Genomic DNA, 24,038 nt, shown 5'->3' with positions numbered 1-24,038 from the left:
ACATGTCTAAATTAATATAATTTTAAATTGTTCTGTGTTCCCCCCAAATTAATACCAGTGAATGATTATAACATTTTAAGAATAAAAGTAATTTTGCCTGGTGTGGCACATGCCTGTAATTCTAGCAGCTCGGGAGGCTAAGACAGGAAGATTGAGAGTTCAAAGTCAGTCTCAGTAATTTAGCAAAACCCTAAACAACTCAACAAGACCCTGTCTCTTTAAAAAAGTGCTGGCATGTGGCTCAGTGGTTAAATGCTCCTAGGTTCAATCCTCAGTACCAAAAAAGAGAAACAAAAGTAATTCTAATGTTTAAATTTCAAACACCAAACTGTGAATAAATGTTGCCTAATATGTTACTTCTGAAACAAACATTGGTTAGAATTTTGATGATTCCTCAAATTATCAAGCGAATGGTATACTGAGGTTGAACATTTTAAAACATTTCACTCATTTAAAAAGTTGGTGTTTATTTTATTATTATGTGGAATTACGAATTTTTTCAGACAACTTGGATTTTTTTGTTGAATGTAATGTTCTAAAAACCAAGAGTGGCATATGATCAAAATACTTGATAGGAAAATTTGAGTCAATACATTTTAATATTGTATAAAATAATTATTCCGTAGATCTATCCAATTTAGAATAAGATATTTTGAAAATTAAGAATCCTCTGAGTTTCTAAACAAACAAATCTGTAGCTAAGCTTAGAATCATAAGCCATGAGGTATTAAATTGTATAATTTCAGAGACACTAAACAACACACTAGAAAAAAAAAAAGTGTGGATGAAGAGGATCTTAAAATGGAAATGTATTAAAACTAACTTTCCGCCCCATTCCCAAATCAGGTCCAGGTTATTCAATCTGAAATTCTTCAAAATGAACAGGGGAAATAAAAAGAATAATCAGTTTTCAGAAACACTTAAAGAAAACTGAGGAGGAGGTATATTTTTCAACTTATGGATGAGTACTCACTGGATATCAAAGACAAATGAAGGCATCAAGTCCTTCTAAAATCTTAGAACGTGAATCTTGCAGAAAATAAAAACAATAATACACCATGCTAGGTTTAAGGCAGAAATTAATGTTTCATCAATCATTTGAAAATCAAAATGTCATTATCTATATTGAGAAATTAAGAAATAAAATGTATGTGACATGTTAATGAATACAGAATAATGACAAGTTCCAATATGCATTAATGACAAAAATTTTGACGAAACTATTAAATGGAATCTTTTTGTATTTGTAGCATGGATGTTTCTTGCTATGCCATTCAGAGCCACAGAAGGCCTTCTCATGGCTGCAAAGGCTTATTAAGCTATGTAGCCATCTACTACCCACTTCTGTGTTCAGTAAGATTCTCAGACAGAGGCTATGTGACACTCATCATTGCTTTCTATGTTGGAGGAATTCCATATGCTAGTATGCACACAGTAGCCACTTTCAGACTGTCTTTGTGTGGATCAATGAGATCAGACACATTTTCTGTGATATTCCTCATCTCCTTGCTATTTCTTATTTTATTTTATTTTCTACCAGGAAGTGGACCCAGAAGCGCATAATCATTAAGCCATATCCCCAGTCCTTTTTGCATTTTATTTAGAGAAGTGGTCTCACTGAGTTGCTTAGGCCCTTGCCAAGTTGCTGAGGTTGACTTTCAACTTGTTATCCTCCTGCTTCAACCTCCTGAGCCACTGGGATTAGAGGCATGTGTCACCATGCACGGCCATTGGACCTAACATGAATTCTTCATTCTTAATATTGTTAACTATAGGCACAAAGTTTTGCAGCACATCTCTGGAATTTGCTTATCTTGCAAAATTGAGCCTTTATGCCTATTTATTACCTGGTATCTTCCAACTCTCATTCCTTTGCAACCATCGTTTCACTTTCTGAATCTTTGAGGTTTGGGGGTATTTCATGTAAATGGTCATGAAGTACTGATCATTCTATGGTTGATTTATTGAGAATAATGTTCTCCAGGTTCACCCACGTTATCAAACAAAGCAGTGATACCTCCAATTATCAGTGACGAGTTCTGCACCCTCATGTGTTGAAGCATAACCTTAGAGAAACACGCCAAGGCAAGCATATAAAGCAGGTTTTATTTAAAATGGGGTAACATAGTCTTCTCTTAGGAGTGACAGGGAGGCCATAGCTGGTATCCTGGTATCCCAAGAAGCTAGGTGTTCTGCCTTTTTATGTATTAGTCTTCCTTCATTCTTTTGCCCTCTCCCCCTTATCTTTCTGCTTCCTGCCTAGTGACTAGGCCCAGGAATGTTCCATGGGATGGCCAAAAGGTGGGAAACTGGTGGGCTGAAGGTGGAATGGCAGGATGGAGCAGCCCAGGACACAGTCATTAACAACTTTATAGTTCCCTGTAGGGAGGGGTAATTCCTGGGATTCCTAACCTTAGCAACAGGTAGACCAGAGCCAGGTTCTTGATAAGAGTGGAGGAAGGGCTCTGAAGGAATTTTAATCACTGAGGGGGAAGTCTCCAACTTTCCAGATTCACTCAAATTGGCCTCCTTGATCCCACCTGACTTGATTTACCTATACTGACTGCCTGTCTAATTTTGGCTTCGTCAGTATAGAAATGTTTAAGGTTGTAGGATATTCCATTGTTTGTATACACCACATTTTATTTATCTATTCATCTATCAGTGAATATTTATGTTGTTTACACACCTTTGCTGTTTCAAATAATGCTGCAATGAACATGAGAGAACTAATACTCAGATACTTAGGCATAAAATTGAAAGTTAAATTTTCAGAATTTTATACTGAGGAGAGAAAGAGACAGAGAGAGAAAGAACGTAAGTCAAAGGTAATAACATTGCCCCTGACAATTAGTGGACAATCTCCAGGCATTTCATTAAGCATTCAAATGTTATAGTGGTAATAAATAAATTGCTTGGCATTTCCTCAGGGAGCTTCTCTAAAGTTGAAACAATGCATAAATTATCCTTGAAAATGCCAAGTTATGGAATACATGGGAGAATCACAAAAGAAGCTACATTATAGGTAACAGGTAGGTTTTATGAGTTCACAGTATGATAACAGTCTCTACAGAAATTATCTCATTTGCTAAGGCTATTAAATCTAATCCATATCTGATTAGCTTCTATGTTTCTACTACTCCATAATGCCTGAAGAGCATCAGGAGTAGGAACTCTTTTCTCTGCATACTAATTATTATTATTTTCACCCAAGTTGAATTGGTAAATACTCATAAGCATCTGTGAAATGCTTACATTGTGTTGTGTGCAATGAGAAAATACTAAATTTTGAACACATTCAATTTTTTTATCAAATGAATGAAAAAAGTGACAGTAGATAAAACATAATAATAATAATAATAATTATTGTTATTATTATTATTATTTTGGTAGAGGGAGAAGTTGTAACAGCAAGAATTATTTTTCTCATTTTTGTGTCTTTCCATACTTAGTGGCTCTCAGCATTTTTTGGAACAGTCTCAAAATTCAGTTTGATTTTAATTATGTAATTAAATGTGTAAATGAGATTTACCTGTGATCTCTTTAGAAGGAAAAGAAAGTTTTTACCTCATGTTTAGATGTAAAAATCATTTTGTTCATATCAGGAAACTCTAAGTGCTCAATTTTATAAGAATGATAATAGTAAAATGCATTCAGATGTGACCACATATTTTTGAGGCTAACTTTAAAAAATAAACTTGAAAATTCAATGAAGATTATTAAACAATGAAAAAGCTTTTTGGTCCTTACCATTAAACTCCAAAACTGGTTAAATGAAACATGTATCTTTGTTTACTTTAAAGGGACATTTGTACTTATTTATTATGTGCAAGTTACTTAGGGCTATATCATGGTTATGAATCAAACCTAAACAATAAAAAGACATAATTTGCTTATTATTGCATCTATTGAAGGTAATTATTATTATTATTATTTTTTAAATATATATATATATTTTTAATTTTCGGCGGACACAACATCTTTGTTGGTATGTGGTGCTGAGGATCGAACCCGGGCCACACACATGACAGACAAGCTTGCTACCACTTGAGCCACATCCCCAGCCCCTGAAGGTAATTATTTAAGGCTGTAGCTGACATTTTTTTTTTTTTTTTTTTAGTTTTTAATATGAGGAAGCTATCTGGGAAAAGCAAGGTAGAAATCATATAAGGAATATTTTAAGTGTGTTTAGTGCAAACTACATGTAATCAGCTTTATCTATATGTTGCAAAATTGCATGATTTTATGTGCTTTAGCCCATGTACACATGGATGTCACTATTTTTATGGAAATTGTGTGAATTCTAATTCTTTATTTTTTTTTATCTAGGAAACATTGGTACTTATTTTCTCATAAGTAATAATAATAAAATTATAAAAAATAATAATCATATTATCTTAAAATGCCATTTATCTGCTACTATACAAAATTCTTGAGTAGCTGGGCTGTTAGAGTTAATCAAATATATTATATTTGGTCATATAGTTGTTTATCAGCATAATGTGTTCTGTCATATTTGAAAGAAGTCATTGTGGCTTTGTTGCCGAGGATTTCAAAATACATCCAAGAATATATATGTATCTCAACTCTAGTTTATTTATTCAGTCTTTATGGTATTGTGTGCCATAAAAAAATTTAAAATCTTATAAAATATATAATTTTATAAAAGTTATATAAACATTTTAACCTTTAAAACTAGTGGTACAGTATGGTTAACAAATATTGTCACATATTTGTATATACACATAACATAATTTGGTCAAGGGTAGGTACTTAAACTTTTTTTCTTTAAAATGCATTATTTCTACTGGGTGTGGTGGTACAGCCTGTAATCAGAGAGACTCTGAAGCCTGAGATAGAAGGATAGTAAGTTTGAAGCCAATCTGGGCAATTTAACAACATCTTGTCTCAAAACAAACATTAAAAATGGTTGGGATGATACTGGGATAGGAAGAATAGTAGAATGAAACAAACATTATTACCCTATGTTTATATATGACTGCATAACTGCATTGATTCTACAACATGTACAATCAGAAAAATAAGAAATTATAATTAATTTATGCATGATATATAAAGTACATAAATGCATTCTACTCTCATGTATAATTAATTGAAACAAAAATTTAAAAAATGATTGGGATGTAACTCAGTTGGTAGAGTACATTGGGTTCAACTCTCAATACTTAAAAAAGGAAATATGTGTGTGTGTTTACTCAAAGTAAATTTTATGAGATTTCATTGTATAAAACTAATGAAATGATATCTCTTTTTTGTTGTTGTTCAGAATTTCTTAGTTTCTGGTTTTGTTTTTGGGGGTATGAAAAAGTGGTCTGATATATATATGAATATTTTAATTATAATGAATATTCTCAATGAGGGAAATAATATTTAAGTAAATTTATTTCAAGGTAACATGTTTTGAAATGTCCTTAAATTAATTTGGAAAATAGAATATAATTAATCAAAATAATAGCACATTGATTGTTTAACTGTTGTCATGGAATGGGGAGGTATAGTATTAAAGGAGAATGGATGAATTTGCATGTATTATGTAATAATTGACCTGTTTCTCATTTTATCCCAAACAAATAAGTGCTATCCCTGTGCTGAAGAATGTGCATATTAATATGTAAATGAGACTTCTTTCATGTAGGCAACTAGAAGCACTTTTAAAATAAATATAAAAAACAAAAATATATACGTTCATGATCTTTGAGTCTATTTTAGGTGCCAAGTACACATAGAAGCCCTTGAATATTTTTCAACTTTCCAAACTACACTGTGAGGACAGACCTGATTTGTTTATGATGTTAGAATTGCAGGTAAATTATTTAAGTAAAATTATATTTGTAATACATAAGTTAATGTATAATATTGTCTATATCTATGTACATATATTTCTCCTAGTTTCTTATAAATAAAATTCCAATGAGATTCTTTAATATTTTATTTATGCATACACCCAGCCCAAATCTATCAAATGCACTAAAAGTTTATGCTGCATCATCTTGAAGTCTAAGAATTTATACAACTATACTTTGAAGTAGGTAGTTGTGTACATTTTGGAGGATTATAAAAAAGATTCCTATTATGCATTTGCATATGTTTCATGTAACATTTTTTAATGTAGCTATTCAATTTCACTGGGTGAATGTAATTTATAAGTAACAAGTAGAAAACTTGTACAATAATCATCCATTTATCAAACTTAGTTTTTTTTTTCATTTTTGTTTCATATATCTATATATCTGCATCTAACTCTCTTTCTATATTTCGTAGTTTCTTATCTTGGACCATTTAAATATCTTGTATGTAAATATTAGTTTGCATTGGATACTGGATATAATAAAATTTTTAGCAGCTTAACTATTTCATCTAAATATTAAATGCCAATAGCAGTTCTTCCTCCAGTCAAAACAACCAAAATATTCTTAGATATTGATTAATATTCTGTGAGTAAAAAAGTAGAGCACCTCACATCTACCAATATCTATGCATATTTGTAAGTGCAAATAAATGTGTTTTTTAATATTCTAAATTGAAAAATATATTTATCTTATTTATACCAACTTTGCATAATACAATCCCAGATGATGATATCTGAATTTTTTAAACTGTGCTGATGTCTCTACCCAGATTAGACTTTATACAAAACCTGGATGGAGAAACACAATCTCTCAGTGGTGCATGAGTTCATTCTGATGGGCATCACCTCACGCCCTGATCTGCAGGCTCCATTGTTTGGGCTGTTCCTCATCATCTACCTGGTCACAGTGCTGGGCAACTTGGGCATGATCATCCTCACCAAGGTGGACCACAGTCTACAAACACCCATGTACTTCTTTCTCAGAAACCTGGCTCTCACTGATCTTGGTTACTCTACAACTGTGGGCCCCAAAATGTTGGTGAATTTTGTTTCAGATGAAAATACAATTTCCTATTACTTTTGTGCTATCCAGCTAGCTTTCTTTCTTTTATTCATTGGAAGTGAACTTTTTATTCTGTCTGCAATGGCCTATGACCGTTATGTGGCCATCTGTAACCCTCTCCTCTACACTGTCATCATGTCACAAAAGGTTTGTCATGCCCTGGTGACAATCCCCTATCTCTACTGCTCATTTGTGTCTCTTCTAGTCACCTTAAAGATTTTTACCTTACCATTCTGTGGCTACAATATCATCAATCATTTCTACTGTGATTGTGTCCCCTTGATATCTTTGCTATGCTCAGATACTCTTGATGTTGAGCTAATAATCATGATCTTTGCAGCTTTTGAGTTGATTTCCTCTCTTCTGTTTGTCCTTGTGTCCTACCTGCTCATCCTTCTAGCCATTCTCAGGATGAAATCTGCTGAAGGCAGGCGCAAGGCTTTCTCCACCTGTGGATCACACCTGACAGCAGTCACAGTGTTCTATGGGACTTTGATATTCATGTATGTGCAGCCCAAGTCCAGTCATTCCATTGACAATGATAAAATGACTTCAATATTTTACACTCTGATTATCCCCATGCTGAATCCCTTGATCTACAGCTTGAGGAATAAAGATGTAAAACACGCCTTACAAAGCACATGGAAAAAGATCAGATATGTTATTTCTTAAAAGTTAAAGATAAAAGGAGTCCTACACATGAGGGCTAGAAATGACCTGGCTCTATTTTCCTGGAGAAACAAGAGAAAGCACCAATGAGATCAGCATGGAATATAAGTAAAACTTCTAAAAGCTGAAAACACTTTAGTGAACAACAAAAATTAAGTCAAGTCTTTGCTTTCCTGGAGGGAGAAAGATGAATTGTAATCATAATAATGGAGTAAGTTCTAGAGCGAATTAGAATAAGTTTCAGGTCTATCAAGCATCCATGGGGTAGCAGAGCAGCATGTTGTAGGAGAGTAAGAAAGATTTGTATTTACAGAAGAGGATTTGAAATAGTTCTATTCTATTCTAAATAGAGTATGATAAACTTTCCTGCATCAATGTGTGTTTGTGTGAATTTATCTTTTTGTGTGAGCACAATCTTTCCATTTTAGGTTGTGCACTTCCACAAGTACCAGCTAACTCACTGTACTGGATAATCTGAAGCATTTAGTGACATGAATGTATTCAAACTCTCCTATTCCACATGGGGATCTTGGACTCCTCTATTTTTCTTAGTTCCTTTTTTTCACAGACATGAGCTTAGGAGAGTCTATCAAATGTAAATTTTTTTTTCAGCACCCAATTTGTTAAGTGCTGCATCAAATTCTATTTCATTCAGACTATATGTGTATTTGAGTGAAGACACCAACTAAGATATATTTCTTAAGTTTTTCACAGAAGTTTCTAGGAGTTGGACAGATGTTCCTCCTTAAAGGCAGCATTTTCTTTATTCTTTATTGCTTGTTTTTGCTAAAATATGGTCACTTTGCCTTATTCTCTAAATTAAAGAGTATCTCTAGTTTAAAAAGTATACCCTGTTGTTTAATTCCTGTATAATTTGCACACTTAATGGTGAAATGGGTTTGTTTCTCCTTTTCGTTATATCCCACTTCCCTTATGTTTGTTCCATATGCTATTGTCACATTTTTTGGTAGTATCTGTTCTTTGGCTGTATGCATTTAATGATCAGAATTGTGAGAAAGAGACACAGATACTACCATGATCTATACTGTAATTTCAGTGAGCGTATACTATGATATGTTTTAATCAATGGATTTTTTTTTCTCTCTGGACACACTTCATCCTTAACAATATGTAAAGCCTTCTATATTTCTTTCATTATTTATATTGCTTGGTGCACATTGCATTTTATTTTCATCATATAAAAATTATTTGGTTGTTTTTGTTACACCAACATGTAATAAAATTATTTATAGAGCTAATCAAATAGGAGTAAAGTAATTAAGTAGCATTGTAAAACCATATGTATAATCTAATGTGGGAATAAACACTCCTAAGTATTTTATTGCTGATTTTTTTATTATTGTGACAATACTATATACCTTATGGTAAACTATTTTTTTTATTCATAGACACATACATATAAGAAAACATTGTAATTTTCCAGGAAGTGTATGTTGGACAGATGTAAAGTAAGTGTTTATATTGTTTTTCTGTGGATGCAAGATTATCTAAATGTTGAAACAATAAATTTTAAAATCACTTATGTGTTATACCAAATTAATTCCTTTGAAAATCATAACTATTATGATAGAAAAAAAGGTAAATTATTTTAAATTACGTACATAAATGTCTGAATAAACATAACCCAATAAATTATATCTAAAATAAATCTAGATGGGACTTTCATTGTGTCTCAAATGATAAACAAAAACCATAGAGCAATATGCTAACATTTAACAATTGATAACATATCTCTTTCATTTTAAAAGTTAGTCTCTTTTTCACTATTACATGGAATTTATAAGTTACTTTAGAAGGATTTGGACTCTCTTCTAGATAGCATAAAACATTTAAAAACCAGGATCTATCACATAATTTTGTGATAATTTGAATCAGAAGATTTTCATGTTTTATAACAGAGATTCAGAAACTGCAATGCAATTTAGTATAAGAAAAATAGAAAAAAAAAACTATATGTAACACTTGATTGTCTGAGAAAAACAATTCTGTGGTTTGCATATTTTGATAAGCAGTGATGTATTTTAGTTTCCATTTAGTGTCTTAGAGATAACCACAGGAAAAAATTTATGTGGAAGATGGGCTCAAAATTGAAGTTTGTGTTAAAAATAAATTTCCACTTTGTTAGGATAGCCTTAGGCCTGAGTCTAAGCAACTCCATTTTAAAAACTCCAAACCTGCAGTTTCAACAGGCACACCCACAGAGCCCTCCCGAATGGCCTCAAACAAGTTATTTTCCTTCACCCTGATAAATAGAGTGAAGCCCCTGGCAGGCTGTCACTGCCTGATTAGAGGAAACCTCAAGAAGATCAGGGTGAAGACCACCAGACCAGGTGTTTCTGACCCCAATGATGTCACTGAGAAATCTGGTGGTAACTGATAAGGATTGAAAGGAGGGTCAAAAGCCCCCAAATTAAGTATAAATGATAGAGCAAATGAACAGGGATTCAGTTTAAATAATATCCCAATATTAAATATTTTTTATTAAAGTATAATTTTATGATAAAAATAAATCAAAGATTAACAAAAGTAAATATGTAAAAATATTTTCCTATGTAATATTCATTAGGAAACCCAGCAGAGTTTAATATAGAAAAAAATTGCAATTCTACTAGTACCAATTGCCAGAGCACTTAAGGTTAGTAGAATCCCCTTATTATTTGAATCGTATCTTAAATGTTGGGGAGGTGGAGCAAGATAGCCAATGAAAAATACTATCCAGTTCTGCACTTCAGAGTCACACCAATTGTAATTAATATTGAAGCAACAAACTACCATCACAAGATCTAAGGAAGCCACAGGAGGGAACATGGAGCTTGGTTTCAGTATAATGAAAGGAAGTTAAAGAAGACAGCAAAGAAAGAGTAGCCTTCTCCCAATTTCCCCAATAGTGCAGTGAGAAAAGAGCTACCTTTCACTAGGGAGAGGCAAAAGGAATAAAATCCAGACCTTAGACTTGACTCCTAGTATTAAGCCTGCCATGTTGAATCCTTGACCTCGGTAGAGCACTTTGATCTATACCTACTGGAACAGCATTATCCAATCTGCAAAGAGACTTCCATCATCCTCCACTAACCTTAGGCATCGATGTAGGAAACAAGATTCTACTCACTTAGGATCTGAGAATAAACAGAACCAAAAGACTTTGTTGTAGAGCTTAACACCATGCCCACTGCAATGACAACCAGCATGAGCCAGAAACAAAAGGCCCTGTATCTAAGCCAGAGCTCAAGGACTAAATCTAAGAACAGCCGTGGCATCAGGTGGAGACCTACATGCTTAGGAGTCACACTCAAGTTTTGCCTGATCCTTGCCAGACTTAGAATAGGTCAGGCACATATCCATAAAGGCTCTCTGGACTGTGAGGATCACTTGTGTCCCAGCTTAGCACCAGTCTTGCTGGACAATGGACTCCATAGCTCTGGGCCCAAGGTGAGACAGAACATCATGGTGGAAGGGTATGGTAAAAGAAAGCAGTGCTGGACATGGTAAACCAGAAACAGAGAGCTTTGTTCACCAGGGATAAAATATAAACCCCAAAGTCACACCCCCAATTACCTATCTCCTTCATATCTTATTTGCATACAGTTACCACCCAGTTAATCCATATCAGTAGATTAATCCACTGATAGGTTACACTGTTGTGGGAAACCACCCATGAAATACATGAGGATCTTCTCTGCATGGAAACCAAGGAGAGATAGGCCTGGGTTCTCCCACAGCAAGAAATTGCCCAATGCACGTGACCTATTCTCTCCCCTCTGCTAGGAAGATTCCTCATAGTAGCTCTGGAGACAGGCATTACCCTTTAGGAACTGAACAGCCCACTTTTAACCTTTCTTAGAAAAAGAAAATTTTACAGAATCTCTTTGATGTTTCCTGATATAAATAAAGCAGGTGTGTTCCCTGCCAGAAACTCAATCCACCTGATCAGCTTTCCCGTCCTACCCCTGCTTTTGAAACTACTTTCTGTGCTTTTCATCATTTTATTTCTCTTAGCTTTCATTTCTCAGCCAGCCCATTCCACCAAGGGGAACCCCATTTCCACTGCTTGCATAGGACGTGGGCGGGCCACTATCATAATCTACTCACTTAACTTCTGAATATTCTTGTATTGTCTTACCCATGAGATTTTAGGGGACACCACGTATCCAAACCATAATGGACATGCACTGGAGAAGAGAAGTCTTTTCAATAAACAATGCTTAGAACATGAACAATCACATGCTGAACAATGAAACTAGCCCTCTATCAATAGTTACAAAAAACAACTCAAAACAGATGAAACACATGCATCAAAAACCTCAAAACATGAAACTTCCAGAAGAAAACTGAAAAAAAAATTCTTCAAAATGTTGAAATGGACAAGAATTTTCTGGAGACTTGAAAAGCACAATTTTCAAGCATAAGTAGTCAAATTTATTACACTGAACTAAAAGCTCCTGTTTTCAGGGGAAAATATCTTCAATGTAAAGACCCAACACAAAGAATGGAAGAAAATATTTGCGGTGTATATATTAAACAAAGGTTAATGTCCAGAATGCATAAAAAGCTCCAAATAATACTTAAAACAAAAATAACCCAAATAATAAAATAGACAATAGATCTGAATCAACATTTCTTAAAAGAAGGTACACAAGTGAAGAACAGATGACAGAAAAAAATGGTAAACATCACTAACAGGGAAATTGAAATCCAAACCACAAGGAGATGTCACATTATCCCAGTAAGGATGACTGTTATCCAAAAGACAAAAGGTAGCAAGTGCAGGCAAGCATGTAGGGGAAAGGGAACCTTGAACTGTGCTGGTGGGAATGTCAATTAGTACAACCTTTATGCAAAACTAGGGAGGTTCCTCAAAAAATTAATGATAGCTCTACCATATGTTCTAGCAATCACAGGGCTAGATTCATATTCAAAGAAATGAAATTAGTATATTGGCAACAACACATCTGCACTCCTGTGTTCAGTGCAGCATTATTTCCAACAGCCACCAATGGGAGGCAGCCTGAGCATCCCTCTACTGGTGAACGTGCAGAGAAATGTGCATATACACAATGGATGATGTGTAACCTCAAAAGGAATGAAATCCTGGCATCTGTGATAACATGGATGAAACTGGTGACTGAAATAAGCCAGACACATAAGGTTGAGCATTACATTTTCTCACACATATGTGCCATGTAAAAAGTTTAATCTTAGGGGCTAGAGTGGTAGTTCAGTGGTAGAGTGCTTGACTAGCTCATATGAGGCTCTGGGTTCAATCCCCAGCACCACAGAAAGATAAATAAATAAAATAATGATATTTTATCCATCTACAACTACAAACATTTTTTTAAAACGTTAATCTTATTAAAAGTTTATAGTAGACTGGTGGTTACCAGAGGTCAGAAGAAAGGGTGGGCTGAGACACTGAGGAAATGTTGATCGATGTGCACTAAATGACCATTAGCCACGCCTAAGACTCTCTGTTGTGCTATTTTACAGTAGGATGGTGTAGGTAAGCAGTAGTTTGCTACATGTTTCAAAAATCCAGAAGAAATGAGTTTGAACACTTTGCCATAAAGAAATGATGTGTTGAAGAGGATAAACTTGTTTCAACTGATTTAAATATTACCCAATGCATACACATATAGAAACATCATGTAGAACTTCATTATTTTGTATTATTTTATGTATGAGTTAAGATGAATTCCACTTTAATAATAAAACCGTTTAAAAACTTGTGGGACTGACACAAAGAAGACATTTTGAGTACTAGAGCCCAATACACATACCACAAGCAATTTCACACATTGATTGCCAAAGTGATCTTCAAGAATAAAGCTACAGGAATCAAACTCCTGGATTGCAAACAAGTTACAGAGCTACATTAACTGCAAACTATAGAAATGGCTTGAAGACAGACACGTAAACCAATGGAACGAAACAGAGAAGCAATCCCATATTATATCAACTGATTTAAAAATGGGTGCCAAAAATACAAAGGGAGAAAGATGGTCAATTAAATATAGCATGCTAGGAAAACTGAATGCATGTGTGAGAACAAATAAAAGTAGACCCCAGCTTTGCACCATATGCAAAAACCAACTAATATAGATTAAATATTATAAATTACCTAAAAGTTAATCCCAACAACATATTGTGAAGGGAAAGCATCAGGACAGTATGTTGGCAAAGCTGTAAAAGGATATAACTCCAAAGCCAAGTGAAAGAAACAAAATCACACAAATATCATTACATGTAACTAAAATCCTCTGCAAATCAAAGAAAAATGATTAGAAAAGTGAAAGGCAAGCTACAAAACAGGAGAAAACATTTAAAATGCAATTAATATTGAAGTTATATAAGTTACTACATAACTACATAAACTCAAAGGTAATGAACAATTTAATTTATAAATAGAATGAGGACTTTATTATTAAAAGAAGAAAAAAGCAAAAGTGCATTCTTACAGCACATGCTCAATAGAGGATTGTTATAATTTCTCTTTCCTTTTTGAAATTAGTACTTCATCCAAAAAAAGCCCAAGATATTTACTTTAACAAATGCTATTCAGATTGCATTCATAGAAGTAGATTTACACTAATTTTAGAAGTTGATCCTGTAATATTCAACCTCTAACACTCATATTGATTTATTCTTTATAATTATGAATCATTTGAATATTTGTTACTAATTGATGCCCTTATCACTATGTAGTACCCATTTAGTTACCTCTCCTCATTTTTTAGTTCTTCAGGTCCTCCTGAACTGTTTTCCATTTCTACACATTTTTCTATTCTGCATATATTTTAGAAAATATTTTTGGTAAAGGTAACCTTTGTTTCCTGTCTCCTTTGAATTAATGTTTTCTAGATTCATACCTGCCATGGTATGTGTTGAAACTACATTTCCTTTAAAAAAAAATGTGCTGTGCTTAACATCAGATCTAGACTCTTAACAATTTCAAAGTAGAAAACAGTACTGTTCTTAAAACAGTTGTCTTTATTTTTTTTATTTAGTATAATTAAGATTTCATGTCTATTTATGAGCCTCTCCTCATTTCTCTAAACTCTCAGCGTTTGGTTATCATCATGCCAATACCTGATTCAATAAGTTTGATTATTTTCCATACTCCATGTAAGGGAGAGCATGGGTACTTGTCTTTTTACATTCTTAAGGCTAATTCATATTCCACACTTGTTTATACCACATTTTACAAATCCATTAATGTACAAATAGGTATTAGATTTTTTCCACATCTTGTCTAGTTCAAATTATGTTAAAAAGAACAAGAGGGTACAGGCATTTCTTTAATATCCTAATTTCAAATATTCTGCACAAAATTCAGAAGTGGATTTGCTGAATCCTATCATAAATAAATTAATATTGAATATAAATTTCCCCTGGCAATTAATGGACAAACTACAGGCCTTTCATTAAGTTCTCAAATGCTTTAGGGATACTCTACTAGTTTCTTGGCATCTCCTGAGGGAGAGTATCAAATGATGAAAAAAAATCCATAAATTCTCTTCTATAATGCAATGTTCGGAAACACACCAGAGAATCAAAGAGAGAGAGGCTTCAGTGGAGGTAACAAAGACAGAAGTTTTCATGTATGTTAGCAGTACCTACTGAAGTAGATAAACTTTGTTATGGCATTGCCCTATTTTTTAAGTGACCATTTCTGATTCAGTTTCTGTGTTTTCAAGAGCTCTGTAATACCTCAGAGCAATACAATCTCTCTCTGTTTTCCCTCATCTTAACTTTAGAATATTGGCGCCTGAGACGTTAAAAGCTCATATGTATCTTAAAACCCACAAGCTGTGTGTTTATAAAATAATTAAATTGTCCATATTTTTAATTTAATAATTAAATTGTCCATGTAAAAGCAAAAGTGACAGGAGATAAAATATAAATTCAAAGACACTGTAATGGAATAAATTGAAAAAACAGAGATCAATACCCACATTTTTTTCCTCCCAAATATTTAGGCATTTAATATCTCTGTGCTTTCTTTGTGACCATTTGTAATATAAATTAACATTTAAAATTATGTAATTAAATACATGAATGTGATTCATTCCAGATCTCTTTCTTAGAGATAGGAGTTACTGTTTCACAATGAGACAGAAAAAGCATTTTTTAATATACCAGGATACCTGCTTTTACAGAAAAAGCAAAATTTTCCATATTTTGCAGTGAGTTTTTACTAAATTTTTCTCAGAGTATAAGCTTAAAAGTAAAATTGATTATTCAGTAAAAATGAGAAAACTATGAGAAAGTAGTTTGGTTCTTTTCATAGAACCACAAAACTGATGAGCACAAAACATTCTATTTTTTCAGTTTTTATTATTAATAGTTATATACATGCGTGGATATAAAATGGCACTATGACTCTTTAATATAAGGTGAAATGATTCAACCAAGCTAATTAACATAATTTTATCTTACAGGAATATTAATTAAAACTGATTATGTTATATTGTAGTATTTCATGATTGCTAAACAAAACAAAATAAAATAGTTCAATTTATTTCCTATTCCTTTATTAAAGGTATTTCTCTAACAAACTGATGCAGTTTATTAAATTAATTTAGGGTAGGATATCAGCAGCCACAACTATGTAAGAAATATTTTGTTTGAGATAAGTGCAAATTACATGTAGAAAGCTATATTTGACCATTGGAAAATTGCTAACTTATATCTCATGTACAAGTGCCTGTCACTAAAATTTTCACTACAAAGTTGGTCATTTCTCTTTCCTTTTTTTTATGAAAGAAAAATGTTCCTTTACTGTTTTTACTTCAAAATAAAGATGTACCTGCCATATACCTGCTGCTATAGCACATCTTCTAATTTTCTGGGTTATTGGGGATGTTCAGATACATTGTATTTTGTTATGCACACATACATCTGCAAACTGTGCTACATTACATTTGGAAGAAATTATTGCTGTTTTATATACAGAGTGCTATAAAACATACCCAAATATCTATGTTTAACTCATCCTTATTATAGTTTATTTTGTCTAAATGGTGCTATATAATAAAAAATGTGCAACGTAGAACATTTTTTAAGTTTGTTATAAAAGTATTTGAACCTTTTACTTTAAAGCAAAGCATCATCATATCCAAAGAAGATTATGTAAGACTTCATTGTACAGCATCAATGAAATAAACTCTCTTCAAATTTGTTCATATTTTCTTCATATTCTCCCATGTTGTGGCATAATAAAGTGAATCTAATTTGTTACACACAAGTAAGTATATTTCATTTATAATGAAAATATCACAGGGGAAGAATAATATGTTACATTAATTTCTATTGTGATAGCATTATATATTATTTTTATAATAGTTTTGAATATAAGAAATATAAATAATCTAAAATAATAGTTCATTGTCATATTAATATTCTAACATCAGCCACAGAGTTAATAGGATGACCTCTACCACCTTTTCTTTCAAGAAAATTATTTAGTACCTTGTAATATAGGGAGTTGTATAAAATCTTAGATTTTTTGTGTTTAGAAATCCTTATTTTGTAATTATACTGTGCATTATCTGATATTATTGAGTGCAATTATTAAATGTGACTGTGAGTGTAATTAAGTATATGAAAATAGAAAAGTTAAAAATAATAATTGTACATTTATCTAACACAAAAAATAGCAAAATTTAGATTATTTTCCTATTTTGCTTTACCTATCTATCTGTATATATGTACATCTCTCTATGCATCAGGGTTTATCATCCTTGGAAGAAAGTAACTGATTTGAATATTGTTTTGCTTGGACATTGGACAGACTTGAGTGTTTAGCAGCTTAACTGGCCTCTAATCATTTCAGTTATACTGAAATATAACTACAATTAATAGGTTTCTTTTGTGAGTACAGTCACCCTAGAGTAGTACTATTGATCATTCATTTCTATGTATTTGCTCATGTAAATATGTATATAAATTCAAATTTACTGTTAGGAAAGTTTGAATATATCTTATTTACACCAGCCTTCCATAACGAATATTTGTCAAGTAATAATATTTGAAATCCATTAATTGCACTGATGCTTTATCTGAAACAGGTTTTTTAATGAAATTGGATGGAGAAACACAATCTCACTGTAGTGCATGAGTTCATTCTGATGGGCATCACAAATCGCCCTGAGTTGCAAGCTCCATTATTTGGGCTATTTCTCATCATCTATGTGGTCTCAGTGCTGGGCAACTTGGGCATGATCATCCTTACCAAGGTGGATTCCAGACTTCAAACACCCATGTACTTTTTTCTTAGAAACCTGGCTCTCACTGATTTTGGATACTCTACAGCTGTGGGCCCAACAATGTTATTAAATTTTGTTGTGGCTCAAAATACAATTTCCTATTATTTTTGTGCTACACAGCTAGCTTTCTTTCTCTTCTTCATTGGAAGTGAATTATTTATTCTGTCTGCAATGGCCTATGATCGCTATGTGGCCATCTGTAACCCTCTCCTCTACACAGTCATCATGTCAAACAGGTTATGTCAGTTGCTGGTGGCAATCCCCTATCTCTATTGTATATTTATGTCACTTACAGTCACCATAAAGATTTTTACCTTATCCTTCTGTGGCTACAATGTCATTAATCATTTCTACTGTGACTGTATGCCTTTGATATCTTTCCTGTGTTCAGACACTCATGATGTCGAATTGACAATTATGATCTTTGCAGCTTTTGATTTGATTTCCTCTCTTCTGATCGTCCTTGTGTCCTACCTGCTCATCCTCTTAGCCATTCTCAGGATGAAGTCTGCTGAGGGCAGGCGCAAGGCATTCTCCACCTGTGGATCCCACCTGACAGTGGTCATAGTGTTCTATGGGACTTTGATATTTATGTATGTCCAGCCCAAGTCCAGTCATTCTTTGGACACTGATAAAGTGGCTTCCATATTTTACACACTGGTTATCCCCATGTTGAATCCCTTGATCTACAGCTTGAGGAACAAAGATGTCAAGTTTGCTCTACAAGGCACATGGAAAAAGATATGCAACATCTTTTCTTAAAGATTACATAGAATATGAGTTCTATGAATGTGGTTTGATTATGAAGCCAGTCAGTTTTCCCCCAGCATGTTTGGCAAACAACACATATTCATATAATTAATTTTACTGTAGTAACAGTAAAATTTCTAAATGCTTAAAATATATTAGTGAACAAAACAGCAAGATCTTCTTTTCTGAATGGGGAAAGATGAATTTTAAAAAATTGAGTAAATTGTATAATAAAGTAGAATGGGAATTTAAGACCTATAGACTCCACAAGCAAGTGTCAGTTTGATGCTGCATTGGAATGAGAAAGAATAGTAAATACGAAAAATGAGTTAATTTTTTTTTAGTCACAACTATAGTAATAAACTTCTCATGACTGTGAATGTGCTTGTGTGTTTCTCTGGTTGTGCAAGTATAATCCCTGTGTTTCATACACATCCATGGGTTGTGTTAAAATCCAACAGCATGTGTCATCAGGAGCTCAGTGTAGTACAGTGATTGAAATGACTGAGTCAGATCATGTGCTCTGAGCCCCTCTTTCACCTGGGGCTCCTGGGCTTCTGGTTTTCTTCATTGGTGGCCTTTGTTTTGTGTATTAGCTCAAAAGAGACTATTTACTTAATGCATGATCCTATTCATAAAATCACAGTTCTGCTAAAAAAATTTCATGTAATCTAGTCCTTTATGGAGACTAGTGAATATACCAAATAAGAGACCATATGAAGTTTTACTATAGAAGCTTCTTTCTCTTTTACATTTTAACTCCCTATATTTGTCTAATAAATGGTTTCTTGTCCTCACCTCTGCAAATGAACACAATGATTCTTGTTTAAAACAGCCTATATTTTATTTTATTCTTGACAAGTTTCATGCTGTGTGATTAAGCAGGTCTCTTGCTCCTCTTTCAGTGACTGCTTTCCCTTATATTTGGTCCCAAAGAAGGTATCAGATCTTTTTATTAGTATACATTTTTTGCATAAATTTGATAATATGGCTTGAAAGAACTGAAAAGAAAAAACCGCATGACTTGAGTTGTGCTAATTTGCAGGGAGAATGTAATGTGTTTTGCGTAGACACAAAAACTTTTTTTGGTGCCTTGGCACATTTCATGTACAACCCTCCCTAAATTACTTCATATTTTCTTTATTTTATTTTTATTTAACTTTCATGGATGTTTATTTGTGTCATAAAATGATTGATGTGTTTCAAATTTATACACACATTTGAGAAAAAAATTATGTATCTAAACATATGTTTAAAAATAATTAATTGGAGAACTAAAAGCATACAAATATCATCATGTGGAAATAAACATTACTGCAGAGTTTACATATTTCATTTTTTTCTTTCTTTTGACAACAGAATATACCTAATTGTTAGCTTTTTATTTACTCATATATGTATATATAAAGTGTTGGAATTGCCTAGAAATTATAAGTTGAACAGAGGTTAGATTAAATGCTAGTATAGTTTGTTAGTGGACACAAGACTGTGATAACTTTAGAATTAATGTGTATTATCAATTTTATTAGTTATTTTGTGTTACACCAAATTAAATTCAGAGAAAATTTCAACTTTTATAATAGATGAAGGTAAGAGCTTCTAATATCTAAATATAAAAAAGTCAATAAACACAACTAAATATAGCACTTCTAAAATAATTTTCATAGGGATATCCTCAAATGATAAACAAAAACATAAAAGTAGTAAGCTAATACTTAATGTTTTAATGAATGAATATATGTTCTCATTTTCAATGTTAGTATCTTTTTCATTATTATGTATATTTTTAAAAGTTATTTCAGAAAGTTTTTCATGGAATATAAAAATTAAAAAAAAGAATCTGGCTTATGATTTTATTATTTGCTAAAATAAATTTTGTCAATATAGTTTTATATTTTATGTAGAAACTTCAAATCAAATTTAGAAAAATAAAAAATTCAAAGAAATCTTGTTGATGTTCAGAATGTCTATTAAGAGCTTTCTATGGTTGCCAGAGATATAAGTATTGTGATTTTTCACTTACAGAGGCATGAGGAAAAAGTCATATTGAGATGGACCTATGAAAACTGTGTTAAAAATAACTCATCTTTTCTCCCCCAAGTCATTCCTTAACTGGCGAATTCTAATACATATTTGGAGAGAAAAAAGAGTAAACATTCTCTCAAAATTCTTCCAGAAATATGAAGAGAAGCTGTATTTTCTAACAGTTTTGTGAGCCCTCCCTGATATTAAAGGTGTCAAATGTGTAAAATTCTAAACTGAATGTTAACTGCTAAATATAGCCCTATGCACAATAAGCTTTTCATGGTGTTAGGCATAACCTGATATAAAATATCATATAAAAGCTCCTATAATACAAGAGTTTAAATGTCTCAACATTTAAAAATACAGTGTCATTCGCCATATCCAGCAACTAAAAAAAGAAAGCATGTAATTACATCTAAATAGATATAAAAAGTATTTAGGCTCCAGTATTCATTAATGGCAACAACTTTGACCAAACTAATGTTAAAAATGAGATATCATGACATTTAATTTTGCTCTATCTCCCCTGTTTTTTATTGATAACTTTCATTATATTGCTAGACTCATATATTTGCTCCTCTGTACCCTTCATTCTTTAATTCCACAGGAAAATCTCTGCAGAAAACAGAATTCCATCAAATGATATTTTCCTAAATTGAGATTTTTAATAAATTTATATAATACCTAAAATTTATATAAGAAGAACAACTTTTCCTATCACATATTCCTACCACAATTTCTCTATTTTTATTTCACAGGCTCTCTTACTGCTATTCACATGCTTACTTATTCTAATGTCAAAATTAAGTCAGAGTAATATTTATACATTATCTGGGCAATTTTTTAGGTTTGCAAACAATGACTGTCCTCTGTGCATGTGTTTGCTTGTTTTTATATGTATGTCTGTGCAAAAGTGTGTGTGACTCAGCATGGAAATGACTCTTAAAAACAAGTGAAAAAAAATCACAAAGATGGATATATTTGGTTATTAATGTTTCTAAAGTCTACATAATGAAAATATTTAAAAATAAAATAATTCACAGACTATAGAAAATAGATGCAATTGTGCATATACAATTAATTAATTGATAGGTCTAAAATCCATAGAATGAAGTATAAAATTCTATTATACTTCTAAATTAAGTTAAGTATTAAATTATATTACAAGCTCTTTATTGACAAAAGCTTAAAGGTACATGATTTCCAAATAATGGCAATGAGATGGAGTTAAGTAAATATTCCCACTCTCAGTGAAATCATAGTCTTTTTGCTAAACAACTTACAAAAGTCTAGTAAGTATTTTTATCCTGCAAAATCAAAGAACTATTCTTGTTAAGAAGGAGTTAACATGAATAAAACATACCTGAGTAAAAAATAATTGAAGAATAAGACTTTCACCATTTAAAATATTAATTTAATATATTTGCAAAACTATAATGCATATTGTCAATGAGAACATGCATAAATGTTACTAATGGCTACATCCACAGGAAAGAAAAACTTTAAATAGAGCTTGCTTCTGATAAAGGAGATAAGTTCTCAGTATCAGGAAAAGGATTAAAAAGAAAGAGAAAATAATGCACAAAGATTCAATTATAAAAAAAGACATTTTTTACATTTTATTAGTGAGTTATATTTAGGCATAATAGTGTGGGATTAATTTTCACATATTCCTAAATGCATATAATATTTGCTTCATAGTAACTTTTAGTACTTCTCCTCTCCCTCTTTTCCTCCTTTCTCCTAATCCCCTTTCTCTACTCTGCTGGTCTTCCTTCCATGTATTTATTTTTAAATTAAAACATTATAATTGTGCATATACATGGGATTCATTATGATATATTTACATATGTATACAGCATAATTTGGTAAATTTTATTCCATATTTTGTTCATTTTTCCTTCTCCTCAATTCTCTTCCTCTATACTACTGAGTTTCCTTATATTTATTTACTTATTTATTTTCTTTTATTGAAGCTCTATAGTTAACATAAAAGTCAAAATCTTTGTGATATATTAATTCATGCACTTAACATAAATTGATCAATTTTATTCTGCAATTCCTCCACTTTATCACCCCTTCCCTGTCTCTTTCTCTATCTAATTCACTATTCTCCTTTCTATCATCATGAGATTCTCCCCACTCTTTTAATTCTTTATTTTTTCGCTAGCTTTTGCATATAAGAGAAAACATGTGAGGCTGGACTTTCTGAGTGTGACTTATTTCTTTTATCATGAAAAATGTTTATGTTTCAAATAAACCTAAATTAACTAATTGAATAAATAAAGTCAATATTTTTGTTATATAATATTTATTATAAAACAATATGATTCAATACAAGAAAATATGAGGCAATATTAATAATTCATAGAAGAATTTAAGAATATCAATCAGTAAATTATATTTTAAAAATTAAGGAGGTAGCAAACGAAGGAAGATGAGAAAAATCTTCCAGTCATCCTCTTCCCAAAATTACATCAATTATAATTGCTATTCGAGCATCAAATTTCCTAAATAGCAGGTAAGGAAGCCAGGGGACTGACCACTGAGTATGATTTTGCTAAAATATATAAAAAAAAATTTAAAAGGAGAAAAAGAAAGAGTGCTACTAAACTTAGGCAGCACAGCTATCTCAAGACTAGTGTTCAAACATGAAGCCAATAAATGTGCCCAGCACCAGGCAGAGTCCACTGAAATACATAAATGTCAGTGAAATACATAAATGTTTTAGCCAACTTCAAAGCCAGGTGAGTACTGAGATTGTGCAGGTTCCTGTAGCTGTGGGACTCAGGCAAGACCCAACATAGAATCAGTCATGATGGTCAAGAGACTGCCTTCACCAACACTACCCCAATCTGAAGCATCATAACTTGGAACAAGACTCCATTTGCTGAGAGTAGGACATTGTACTTAGCACAAATTTAGCCTTGAAATTTCTTACTCAGCTGATGAAATTGAATGCTGATCAGAACTTAACATCTTCTAAACTCAGACCTGTCTGAAGAAGGAGTCTCTAAAACAATCCTATTGCCAGTTAGAGAAATATAGCCCCAAATCATTAAATTCATGATTGCCCTAATATAGCTGATTGTATAAACTTGGGCCATGAGGATACCTCAACAATAGGCAGTGCAGAGCATTGTAAGACTTGTTTTCCCTCAGTGCTGTGATGATTTTGTGATCTCTAGGCTAAGAGTGCAATGTGACTTTGTGTAATTACTGGGCAGTAGCAGGGCTCATGAGTTTGGCTGGCCCTTTCATGGAAATTCAGCCTACAATCAAGTAGTAAAATTCTGCACTATTCAACCATGATCTAGTGACCGTGAGTGAAGGATATAGGCTAACCCAAGTAACAAGGAGCAATTTGGGGGATGGACTA

The 24,038-nt window shown here is 32.5% G+C and overlaps 2 protein-coding genes across 2 annotated transcripts; both read left to right on the top strand.

Moving 5' to 3' along the window:
* The first annotated feature begins 6,662 nt into the window (after positions 1–6,662).
* On the top strand, positions 6,663–7,604 carry LOC113177086 (olfactory receptor 8K3-like). Its single transcript, XM_026381612.2, has one exon. It carries the CDS (start codon positions 6,663–6,665, stop codon positions 7,602–7,604), a length of 942 nt encoding a protein of 313 aa, XP_026237397.2.
* A 10,100-nt stretch (positions 7,605–17,704) lies between these two features.
* Positions 17,705–18,646, top strand: LOC113177085 (olfactory receptor 8K3-like). Its single transcript, XM_026381611.2, has one exon. The coding sequence runs from the start codon at positions 17,705–17,707 to the stop codon at positions 18,644–18,646; it is 942 nt and encodes a 313-aa protein (XP_026237396.2).
* Positions 18,647–24,038: the final 5,392 nt, after the last annotated feature.

This window comes from Urocitellus parryii, chromosome 4, assembly GCF_045843805.1.
Source record: "Urocitellus parryii isolate mUroPar1 chromosome 4, mUroPar1.hap1, whole genome shotgun sequence".
NCBI lineage: Eukaryota > Metazoa > Chordata > Mammalia > Rodentia > Sciuridae > Urocitellus > Urocitellus parryii.
Note: the sequence above shows the minus strand (reverse complement) of the source record. Positions and strands in the feature narration are given on the sequence as shown.